The 12,529-nt window shown below is 50.9% G+C and overlaps 1 protein-coding gene across 3 annotated transcripts in view; it reads right to left on the bottom strand.

Moving 5' to 3' along the window:
• Nucleotides 1-12,529, bottom strand: part of nhsl2 (NHS-like 2) — a 29,196-nt gene that overhangs the window by 2,664 nt on the left and 14,003 nt on the right. For all 3 annotated transcript variants that reach the window (XM_052061295.1, XM_052061301.1, XM_052061309.1), the window contains exons 2-9: nt 10,882-11,151; nt 6,290-6,435; nt 4,510-4,708; nt 2,983-3,168; nt 1,881-2,916; nt 666-1,806; nt 299-590; nt 55-172 (exon numbers count right to left, since the gene is read on the bottom strand). In XM_052061295.1, coding sequence (XP_051917255.1) covers nt 55-172; nt 299-590; nt 666-1,806; nt 1,881-2,916; nt 2,983-3,168; nt 4,510-4,708; nt 6,290-6,435; nt 10,882-11,151 — 3,388 coding nt within the window. The remainder of the gene's footprint in view (nt 1-54; nt 173-298; nt 591-665; nt 1,807-1,880; nt 2,917-2,982; nt 3,169-4,509; nt 4,709-6,289; nt 6,436-10,881; nt 11,152-12,529) is intronic.

Genomic DNA, 12,529 nt, shown 5'->3' with positions numbered 1-12,529 from the left:
TTGTCGCAAGTTCCTATCACTGTGCACGGGTGGTAAGAAACTGGTCAAACCTACCTGTGTATGATGGTGAACAGGTCTTCGGTGGTGTGTGTTGCCGCCGTGCCAGCCAAGAAGTCTTCGTCCGTTTCCTCCACAATGTGAAGCACCGTTTTATCACTAGCCGCGCTGTCATCTGAACAGGACATCAAGTCATTCGAAATGATTGAAGCTACACGTGTGTATCAACCAAACGTAAGAATGGAATGAGTAACTTGTTTGTTTTATCTTGAAAGTCCATCCCCACTTTCTATGAACATACCTGCCCCAGTCCCTGTGGTAGCGCTTTTCTCTTCCAGCTCCACTAGGTAAGAATCCAGCTGGGAAGAGTGACGTGAAGACTCCACCAAAGCGTCTGCTCCCAAGGGATTCTCACTCTGTATTGACATTTCAGGATTGATCGTAACATCCGGTGGGAAAACATCTCCCGGAGACGGAAGGCCCAGGGGACTGTCGGTCGGTGTAGTCTGGCGCTCTGTACCGCAGTTAGCTGAAGGATGGGCGGATGACGGAAGTACGAGGACGTTCGGCTTCTTGGGCACGGGAGGAGGAACCTGCCGAGAAATTGTTTTGAGATCAAATTGCTAAACAACATCATAGAAAGACGCTACTCCAGACGTTTTTTGCACCTTGGGTTTCTTTTTGTCAGAGAACTCTGCCAGACAGGAGATTGTCATTCTTGAAGGAAGGGTCTTGCTCTTGTCCTGGAGTTCCAGGGTCTCCTGGTTACTGCAGGGAGATGGGAGAGAGCCTCCGTCCTCTGGTCCAAGTTGAGGGCCGGCATCAAATTCTGGCTCCAAAATGGGATCTTCCAGAAGCGGCTGGGGCTCTGGAAGGGGAGGGAGGTCGAAGAGGCACTGGGTATAGGTGGCATGTGGGGTGGAGATGGAATTACAATCTGGGACCACAGATGGGTTTGAAAGACTTGGGGCCGGAGCTTTTTTGGGTTTAGGTTTCTTCATAACTTTGTAAATGTTGCCAAGCGGCACAGGGCGTTCCACGGGCGACGCTGGGGGCGAGTCCAGGGTGAGAGGGGGCGTAGAGGGCTGGGACTTCAGAAGCAGGTTAAGGGGTCGTTTTGGTAAGGGGGGTTTGACAGCAACTGGTGGCTTTGGTTTGGGTAGGATGGGAGGTGGGCTGGCGTCGTCCTCAAAGTCTTTGCACTGCTGTTCTTCTTCAATGGTATCCGATGCACCATCTGGGCAGTCCTCCAGATCGCCTCGGGAGATCGAACGAAGCCGAATTGTTTTCAGCTCATTTTGGGTGACCACGGGGATAACCTGCGAAGAGCCGGGGCAAATTTTTCCAGGTTTTGCCGCCGTGGACGTGTCTGAATGCCGTCTGCTGGCCTTTTGCTTTGGCTTGATTGACGACAGCTCCAGATGGGCATTCACTGGCATCTCAAAGGATAATCTGGACCTGGCGACAGGATCTTTGGGTGACGGTAGTGAAGATTTTCTTTCTGGAATCTTTGGCCGCATCTTACATCCCGATGTCCCGTACGACCCCGGTCCTCCCGTACCCGCTGCCTGACTGAGCGGCACAGTAGGAGTGGGGGTTTCCGACTGGCTGGAATAGCCACTTGATGGGGACATGAGTCCAGGGGGCTTGAAGGGCGAAATGGGCTTTACGTCCGTTTCCGTGAGGAGGTGCATCGGTGACGTAGCTCTGGAGGTGGTGGGCGAGTTGAGCAATGACTCAGAACTGCCTCTGATTTTCATACATTCAATCACAGTCGTACCCGTCGCAGTGCTGGAGCCCGAAAGAGATCTGGAATAATGAATAAATGAAAGCTGTGATGGAAAGGAAAACAAGCAGAAGAGCCAAATCTCAAACAACCCTACCTGTAGGGATCATTGCTCCTCCAATCTCCGAGCTGCCAGTTAGAGGGCAAAGTTTGCTCCGCCTCCCTCTCTGGCGCATTAACCTCAAGGTTCGGAGGACTGTCGCAGCCTCCTGGGCCGAGCTCCCCAGATCTGGAGGCGGGCAACAGAAAATCTGGCCGGAAGTCGGGGGGATGGTCCCTGGGGATGTGCAGGCTTTTTGGCCGTCCGCCCCGATGCAGACCGCCCTCGTGGTGGATCCTCCCCTCAGCCTGGCCAAGGTTCTTCATGAGAGAGACGCTCCTCACCGGAGGCGGTGGCTTGCGCTTGGACTTCTTGAGCGAGATGGACCGCGAGCGCAGGCACAAGCGTCCTTCGGCACTGTAGTCAGAGGCCGAAACAGAGATTGTGTCGGCGGTACTGGCACTCTCTTCTGAGCTCCCTCTGGGATAGAGGAGTGCGTAGTTCTCACCGAGACCTAAATAGTTCTGATGATGCCACTGGTGTTCTGCAGACATCACATTCCCATTGCCCGTGGATGCCAGACTCCCATCCGGTTGATCTGTGCCAATTTCAGTAAAGCAAAAGGAACCGGAGTCTGTGGGCGTGGAGAGAGAACGTTCGCGGAACTTGAATGCATTCGCCGCAGCTAAAGAGCGCGCCGACATCCCCCTTCCTCTCCCTGCCTCTACACCGCCCGGCCCACCGGCGCCACCTCTCCCTCTGTCTGCCGTTGGCACCTCCGTCTCGCTCCTCCTGTCCATCCCTGGCGCGTTGCTCCTCTGTCTCCCAGACGTGTCTGACATGGTCGAGAAGGAAACAGACTGCGAGTTGCTCACTAGCATCAGGCCTTCCTGAGCCCCGCCTCCTGTATGACCAATGACACTGTGCTGCTTAGGTGGAACTGCCGGCCCTTTCTTGGCAATGCAGTTGTAAGGCTCGTTCCAAGGCCCAGGAGAAAAGGTGGAGCCTTTCGGTCCGTTCCAGGTGCTTGAAGGAGTGTTGGAGCAAATCAGGCCAGAGTGGTCCATGGTTCCTGCTTGGTCCAGAATGATATCTGTGAAGGAGGAGCAATTGTGAAACTATTCATTAAGACGATTAGGACAAATTCAGTTTTTCTGACCTGCAGGTGAGGTGGTGTCAAGGTTGGAGACTATCTTCCTCAGAGCAAAGTTTTGTTGAGGGGTGTCCGACACAGGTTCCAGGGAGCGGGGCTGGTGGTAGTTATCCACTGGAGAGGGGGATGGGGAGGCCGAGTGCTGAAGGAGGTCAACACCATGGAATTTAACTCCAGCTCCTCCTCCTTCACCTGCAGAAAAGATCGACTGATGCTCATCTCATGGCCTGCTCAAACGTGAGGACTTTAACGTTCACAACGGTCCATGTGTCAGATGACCAGATAAATACTGTTCAGCATTTCGAACTGGGCAAGATGTCACACTACGAGTCCATCACTGACCAGACCCCGCCAATTCGTTGCATGCTTCCAACAAGATTCAGTCCATTGGTGCAGGTCTTTTCAGGGAGGCGGGGCAAGCAGCTCTCAAAGTCATGTCGATGGAGGTATTGTGTGCGTGTGCTTTTGTTTTCAGCGTGGAAATGGGGGGAATAAAAAACTCCGTACCCATTCCTAAAAGGTGGGGCGAAGGCAGTATGGACCGTCTATTCTCCAAAAAGAACTTGAAGGAAAAAATGCGTTAAATGAGACCGTGTTTGCTAACCAGCTTTACAGTTAGCAAACATAGCGTGAGTTAAATTGCTACGTATACTTTCCAATTTTTCCCCTTTGATTCATGTCTCTTTCTAAATACTGTACAATTGTGACTGTGTGCTCCAAGTCCATTAATACTAGATGTCATATATAGAAGGGCACTGTCTTCCTATTTGTCAATGTCGAAGAACCAATCAAAGGACACTGCGGGATGTCCCGCTATGCAGCAAAACAATCAAAAATTCTGACATGCCAGACTTTCGTCGATGTGGAATGTGTCCCATTACGCGCACTAGGACAACTCAATTTCGGCTACAAGACACTACATTTGTCTGCGACACATCTGTCGACTCAAAATCGGGCTACGTTCATGTAGTCTGACAAAATCACAGAGGTTGAACGCGAGCACTCGGATCATTTACGTGGACGAGTGCCCAGTAAAGGATTTTCCTTGTATTGAATCCCACCTGCTGACAGGCGCGAGCCCAAGTGGAGGGAGAAGAGGCGAGAGCGGACGAGCGACGAAATATTCTTTTATTAGCTTCCATTGACTGTTCTTTCATTCCTCTTTTGGCTTTCTTTGCCAACACTTTCTCCATGTGCTGCTCGCTCACTTCCTCTTATTCTTCCATTGCCGCTTAGTTTTTGCACATTTCTTTTTTTCCCCTGAGGTAGAGTAGCAAGTTGCCATGGCAACAGCAAGCTGGCTGCTGGCTACCTGTTCGCTCGTGTACAGAAGAAGGGGATGGTGTCCAATGGCGGGGAGACACTAAATGCAGTACAGCAGCATCAAGACACCCGAGCTTTTACTCCAAAAACAAAAAGTCGTGTGATGGTTTGACTTACATGCTATCTTCAGATCCGCCAGTGGTCCATCCCTCGCCCACCCCCACTCCTCACAACAAACGTGTCCCTGAATTTCCTAGTAGCCTTTCCTACCTGCTGCGATTTGAGTCGGCGTGCGTTTGCCAAGGTGCCAGCGAGGTTTCTCTGCGACGGGGGGTCCGGGGCTCCAGCCTAACGGGGGGCGATCGGACTCGCAGGAAGACGGAGATGGTGAGGGAGACGGGCTGGCTAGGGACCTCAGTCCGAAGACTGAGCTGGCGGTCTCATCCTCGTAGAGCTGTTTGGATGCCGGCTGGAGGAGGAACACATCAGATGGATTACAAAATGTTGACGCCACTTGGAACGTTTTCTTGTTCGAAGACATTGTCAGCCAACGTCCTCAATTTGATGCAGTTTCACTGCCAGTTACTGAGCTAAGAGAATAACGGTCAATTAGAACACAGCCCAATTGACTCTTCAAATACTGAAGTCACGGGACATGTTGCCATGACTTCGACGGCTTCCGCTCCTCTGGAAAAACGTACTATCAAGGTTGTATTTGTAGGAATTTCACCCAAAGGCATATGGGACCTTTTCTCACGAGCACTCTGAAACAGTAATTCGTGCCTTCGTGACATCCCGGCTGGATTACTGTAATGCACTTTACTTTGGAGTCAGCCAATCCTCCATGAAGCATCTCCAGTTGGTCCAGAATGCTGCTGCTCGCCTCTTGATTGGTACTCGTAAGAAGGAGAACATAACTCCTACATCCTGCATCCCTTCACTGGCTCCCTATAAATTTTTGAGTTCTCAGTAAGATCCTATTATTTGTTTTCAAATCTTGAAATGGCGTCGCTCCACCTTAACTCTCTGAGCTGCTCTCTGCGGACCAGACGTGATTAGAGGTACCAAGAACTAAGCGGAGGCTCAGAGCGGACCGAGTCTTTTCCGTTGCTGATCCCCGTCTTTGGACTGACCTCCTGCTGAACATTCGGCAAGCCTCCTCGCTGCCCATCTTTAAAACTCGTCTCAAAACTCATTTGTATTTTTCGGCTTTTGATTCAACATGACTCAGATTGATCTTAGTTTTACTGTTTTTGTGCTTTCTACCGTCTTCGTTCTTAATTGATTGTTTTATCTATGATATTTGCTCCATGTACGGCACTTTGTATACAGCGGTGGTTGTTTTAAAGTGCTCTAGAAATATAGTTGAGTTGAGATACACGGTAGTGTCCCAGTTACCCGGGCCTGCAACCTTGCTAGCGCTCACTTTCTTCCACCGCTACACAGTTTAGCCAGAGTGTGGACATTTTCCAGCTTATCTTCCATGAAGGAGGGAGTACCTTCGCTGCTGTCAAAAGGAATTCCGATCCACGTCATCTCTCGGGACTCTTAAAATCGAATTGAAATCAGCCCCATCAGGCGTGAACTTCACAGAACAATTTAAAAGGTTCCGGGAGAAACGGCTTGCCGGTGGAGTCACCTCAGGATTCAGGTCTCAGGACTCATTAGTCCAGCCGGCTGCCATGGCGATGTGTAGCATTTCTTTTTTGTTCCCAAATGACATCCTGCCAAAGACGCTTTCCAAATGGCTGGAAAGGCACCGGTCGGCATCGCTCATGTCATGTGCGATAAATTCCTAATGGAGATGTCACATTTCCATCGGGGAGACTCTCAAACATCTCAATAAAAGCCTTTTGAGAGCGTGAACGTGATGTGCCTCCGTGTGCGCTTTCACTTCATTGGATTTCATCCTGAATTTATCATCGGACTGTTCCATTAGAGTTGGTCGCCGACATTAAAGGAGCAGTCGAGGACAGCCGAGCTCTGCTGTGTTTTCGTCGCGGTGATCCTATTCAAACACGTTGACGCAAATCCAATCAGCGGCGTTTACCAGAAAGATGAAGTCGGGGCGCTTGTTGCCGGGGGAGACGGGCGAGCGGCAGGCGGACGAGGCCGACGTGTCGTCGGAGCTCTGCGAGGGCGGATGGCGGAACGTCTGACCTGCCGGCTTGCCGTCGCACAGCTGCTCCTCAAAGTCTGCACACAGCGACAGCAAAGCAACGGGGCGTGCGTTAGCATCATAGTCCTGCACACGAGTACCCAAATAAACAAACCAATACACCCGCGCGCACGCGCGCGCACCGAGCATCAGTCACAAGGCTCACTTTAACTCCTTTCGTGTGTTTTCAATCCAGCAGCTCCCCATCTCACACTCTTCATCTCCTTTTCCACTTTCCGTGTCACTCTTTCCGCTGCATAGCCGAGCCTCGCCGCACTCCCCTCTGCTCCTGCAGCTTAGAGTTAGGCGACTCCCCCCAGGCCTTTGTAAACAGATTCCAACCCCCCCCCCCGTCCGCCTTGCCCCCCTCCCACACACACACACTCCCCCTCACAATCCACCAACCAATCCTTTCCCCCAAAAACATACTCCTGACCCACTCTCCACTCATCCCTTAAAGCCCTTCAAAACACACACACATACCTACACACACACACACACACACACACACACACACACACACACAGAGTTATAGAGAACTGGGTTCAACTTGCTCCATATGGATTCCATACTGGCGGTGGTGTGGTTGCTAGGCAACACAGGCAGGGGGTTGGGGGGGGGGGCACTTGAGAGCGCTGAGTTGGCCGAAAGTTTTTTTTATAAGTGACTGGAGGTGCTGAGGGCATCTAAATGTGGCCTGAGCCTTGTAGGAAGCAGAGTTTAATTAGCAAGTGGACGCAGGCATACAGGCCATGGGAGCCAGTGGCCGTTTTTGCACCGTCAACACCAGGAGATTTTCCTCATTCTGCTTCTTTGATGCTCACGTGGGCAATGATGAGAACTGAAGGCTGTGAAGGGGACCAACTGGAAACTGGAATCCAACCAGTTCCTGCCACTGACATAGTCATCAAGAATGTTTTTTGGGCATAGAAGTGGGTTTCCTGCTTTCCTTGTCTGTGAAATTCGGGTTTGTATATCGCTGCAATGGCATCCGTTTGATATCAGCACAATTTTTGCGTGGAAAAAGAATTGGTGGTGAATCTCGGGAAGTCGTGTGCGTGTGTGCGTGTATGATATTCATTCATTCATTCATTCATTTTTCAATCCACTTATCCTCACAAGGGTCACGCGGGGTGCTGGAGCCTATTCCAGCTGTCTTCAGGCAGTCGGCAGAGGACACCCTGAACCGGTTGCCAGCCAATCGCAGGGCACACAAAGACAAACAACCATCCACACTCGCACTCGCACCTAAGGACAATCTTGAATATTCAATCAGCCTGCCACGCATGTTTTTGGAATGTGGCAGGAAACCGGAGTACCCGGAGAAAACCCATGCAGGCCCAGGGAGAACATGCAAACTCCACACAGGGAGGTTGGAGCTGGAATTGAACCTCTGCACTGTGAGGTCGACGCGCTCACCACTGGACCACCGGTCCATACTGTGTATATGATATCAATCACAAAAACGGGTATGTGAAGACTTCTCTTTCGCACCAGCTCATCGGCAAAATGAAGGACGGGTGGGGGGCAAGGAGACATGCGGGATGCAAAGGTAGGATGTAAAAAAAATAAAATAGAAAAAGGTAGCAAGAAAATAGAAAGAAAAAAAACATGACCTACTCGCTACCTCCAGCCAGACGAGCACTCAGACGTCACTAAAGTGCACATTGTTAGCGTCTCAGATTCGGTCAGTCAACAGTCAGCATGGGGAAATGCATTTATGTGTGTGTGTGTGCTGTTATACACACACAGCGAACCCATTCAGCCAAACATCCTCGATAATAATAAAGCACGCGGGTGCTACAGGTCACCCTTTGAGAGGCGCAGAGGGGAAATGGACACAAACAAAGGCCCTCGTTCATCTTTCTCTGTATACACTTTGTGTACACGCTTGGTTTCACTTGGCTTTGTCAGCCTGTGGACGAGATGTGGTTTTTTTTTTTTTTTAATTTAATGAGCATGCCGGAATCGCATCCGTTGGAATGACAAGATCCAAATGAGCGACCTTGAGTTTGACACCTGGCGGCACGGACCGACACACAACGTGGGCCGCTGCTAAAAGCCGCAAAGCCCGTTCCAGTTGCACTTATCCCAAGCGTATAAACGCAGCATCGGCCGGCTGATGGACTTGCGGTCCAAACGCTGGCTTCATAAATATGGATGAGCGAGAGCTAGATGAATATTTAGTCATGGGAGACGTTTCGGTGTTACGTAAGCTGCGCGGCCACGCACGCAGTGACAACCTTCCAGCCCATACGTTGCTGCCGGCACATCAGACTCATCAGGCAAATTCACTTACCTGTATACAGTAAGCCATGTCGTGTACATCGAGAAAAGCAACGGCGACAATCAAGCCCAGCTATTCATGGGGGGCGGGGGGGGGAGGGGCGGGAACTATTACCAGCAAAAAGTTGATGACAAAACCCGGTTTATGTCTCAATGAAACTCTTCAACTCACTTCAACACAGTTCCTCGACATCAAGATGGCCCGGGATATCGGCAAAGCACTAATTGTGTCTAAATAAAACTACGACTCCTATGTCAACATAGTTCCGTGATCTCACGATGCCACAGGATGGCAGCAAAGCACTACCTTTTGCTAAAATGAAAGTCCTTAACTCATTTCAACATATTTTCTTGACAGTAAGATCCCACAAGGAGGTGGCAAAATCTCTTTCAAAACGAAGCGCCGCAGTTCACTTCAATAAGGTTCCTTGACACCTCGATGCCAAAACGCATCCATTGTGAAAAAACAAAACAAAAATAGTTTGAATCAACCAGGGCGGCCCGGTAGTCCAGTGGTTAGCACGTCGGCTTCACAGTGCAGAGGTACTGGGTTCGATTCCAGCTCCGGCCTCCCTGTGTGGGGTTTGCATGTTCTCCCCGGGCCTGCGTGGGTTTTCTCCGGGTGCTCCGGTTTCCTCCCACATTCCAAAAACATGCGTGGCAGGCTGATTGAACACTCTAAATTGTCCCTAGGTGTGAGTGCGAATGGTTGTTCGTTTCTGTGTGCCCTGCGATTGGCTGGCAACCGATTCAGGGTGTCCCCCGCCTACTGCCCGAAGACGGCTGGGATAGGCTCCAGCACCCCCCGCGACCCTAGTGAGGATCAAGCGGCTCGGAAGATGAATGAATGAATGAATGAATGAATGAATGAATCAACCCCCGATGGCACATATTCCCGCAATGATAATAAATACATAAATAAAATGATATACAATTCCTCTCCAACAATAGCCACAAAAAAAGGTCAATGTAATCGGTTCTGTGGCTGAAAGGGATTCATTCTCTGACCGTTTATTTGAATGAATCGAACTTTTGCTTGCTGTTGAAAATGCGCTTTGCTTTCCAAACGCTCTCAGGACGAATGACGTTGGCGAAGCGAGTTTTCTACGGAGCAGCAGACAAAGGCCGCTCGCTCTCTCCATCAACCGCTGCCAAGACTGTCAACAACATGGCCACTAGCAGGGGGGGGTGTGGTGTGGTGGCCACTGAGAAACTCCTGAACGGCCGCTCAGATCATTTCCAACAAAGAGCCATCTTTTAACGAAATTTAGTGTTCAATTAAAAACGGGACGACTCATAAGGTAGCCTGCATGCATTCCCAGCGCATCTGATGCGATCTTATCCAACGTAGCACTGTGTCAAACAACAACAAAAAAGCAAAGACTGGAAGAGAAGTTCATCGTGTCACCAACAAAGCAGCAGACCACAAGTCCTGAGTGCATTGAACCCCCCCCCCCCCCAAACCCCCACCCCTTAGTAGAGATGTGTCAGGCTGCTGGACTGCAGACAGATGAATTTTGTGTGGATAGACCAAAAATCACTGTTACGGCTCATATTCAGGGCTTCATCACACGGAAAGAGAACCCAAAACGTGTTTGGCCTTTGGTCACACCCAGTGGGGGGCCTCGCCATCAAAATTTCTCATTCCTAGCCCAGTACACGTCGCTGTAAATAAGTTTGTGGAGAATCTGCAGTGCACGAAGACGCTGCCAACACGGGTGGTGCAACAAGTCAATTGATCCGTCGTGATTTGTTTGCGTTTGGCCTCCGCTCGATCGTTCGGACCGCTTGGGTGGAGGCAGAGGGCGAGAGAGAGCAGAGGGACACGGAAAGCGGAGAGAGAGGAGCAGCAGCTGCAGCTTCACACCGTGCAGATTTTACACGGTGCGAAGGAGGACTGACAGCCACTGTCAGTGGGCACTTCTCAAGCCTCCATGTTGGCGCACGAACACACACACACACATACACACACACACGCACGCACGCACGCCCTGTCAGGAGCTTCAATAACAAAGCTGCATCGTCTGCAGTGCCTCCGTCGGCCGACATGCGGTATGCTGAGAAACACACACGCACTGTGAAACGCAGGTGCACACGTCTCGAATGTGGCGCATGTAAACACGCGCCTCAACCCGACCGACGCGCGCACACCTTCCATCCGTCAAATCGCGCTCCCGCCTCCGTCCGTCCGTCCGTACCTTGCAGCAGGCTCTGGAGGTTAAGCTGCGCCTGCTGGTGCAGCTCTTCCACACATTCGGGCCTGCTCCATGAGCCAAACACGTTCACGCTCTGTTGCCATGGCGACCCGAAGCTGGCCGCGCCGTTGCCGTGGTCGCAGCTTCCTCGCCGTCCTCCTCCGGCGTGGTTGTGGCGGCGGTTGCCGTTGCTGCCGCCGCCGCCGCCGTCTCCGCCGCTGCTGCTGCTGCTTCCTCCGCGCCTGACGCTCTCCGCCTCGAGTCCGACAGTGGCTGCGGGAGGCGGGAGCAAGTGATGGATGCGGTAGAGAGAGAGAGAGAAAGAGGAGAGGGTGAGAAATAAGATTATCGAGAGTGAGGATGACGAGAGAGAGAACGAGGAGGAGGAGACGCAGAGAGGAAAGTACATCAACCGCTCACAATTTCCATAACTAATAGCCAGAGATTACATAACGCCGCCGTGTGTTGTCAGGGAGAACAAGGAAGGCGGGAAGGAAGGCGAGCGGGCGGGAAGGAGAAGAGCCGCGTTGAATCGGAAGAAGATTGAAGTGGAAGGTCATCAGAGTACACAAACAAAACGGATCACGTGAGCCGCCGTCAACATCGAAGGGACGGCTCCAGGATTTGTTTTTCTGCTGGTGCTAAAGGGAGGCTTGACCTATAGACATGGGGCGGGGGGGCTGAGAAAATTACAAATATCACGCTGGAGGGGCTTCGTTGGGGCCACACAGATTTCTGATGGGAATACAGCCGCCCCCTCTAAGCACTCCCTCGCCATCCATTTTATGGGGCACACAATCGCCAACACGATCGTGATCATCTATCTCTCTTGGTTGCAGTGTGTATGGATGTTAGACTTTTTTTTTTTGACCAATCAGATTTCAGAGTCAACATGTTGCCATGTCAATATCATCTGCTCTGGGCCTTCAGAATGACTGGTCCATAAAATTCAACCAGTCCGCCAAATCAAATCAATGGTGTCCGTCAGTAAAGATACCTTCCTTTCTGAATTCTCGACATATTTGTTGATTCACTGAAAAAAAAAATCAATAAAAACGAGCACGTTTTGAAACCGGAAGATGGACAGAAGTGAATACGTTTAACTGACATTTGGAGAATGCTGGCGCACAATTGAGAAGGGCTATCGTGTCTCCCTTGGTGGGAAAGCGTGTGGAGGCTGGTCATTGACTCACGCACGCGCACAAAGATGGAGCAAGTGCATGCGCTTCACGTCTGCTGGCTGAAGAAATGGCCATTCGGGCACCGGTGTGGTTTGGCTGCCCCAGCACTGCCCCCTGCTGTAGAAGCAGGTGTACTGTCACTATGGAAACCAATGGCTGCCTTCAAAGGCCTTAAGACACTTAAGAATAATTGAACACACACACACACACACACACACACACATACACCTTTTCATTGCGTACTAAAAGTGAAACAAAATGGTTGCCCATTGTTCCCAATTTCATTCCAATTATATTTGGCCAGTATCTTTTTTCTAAACATACCATTGTCTTGGATAAAGTCGGAAGACCTTCATATCTAATTGATACTAGCACGGCACCAAGCTAGTTAAGGCAAGCGAGGATGATAAAAAAAAAAGAGCAATTGCTGCTGATACGGGACAAATATATGAGCAGTGTTCCACGTGTAT

This window comes from Hippocampus zosterae, chromosome 1 (assembly GCF_025434085.1).
Source record: "Hippocampus zosterae strain Florida chromosome 1, ASM2543408v3, whole genome shotgun sequence".
Lineage (NCBI taxonomy): Eukaryota > Metazoa > Chordata > Actinopteri > Syngnathiformes > Syngnathidae > Hippocampus > Hippocampus zosterae.
The sequence above is the reverse complement of the archived record's forward strand: the minus strand, read 5'-3'. Positions and strand labels throughout refer to the sequence as shown.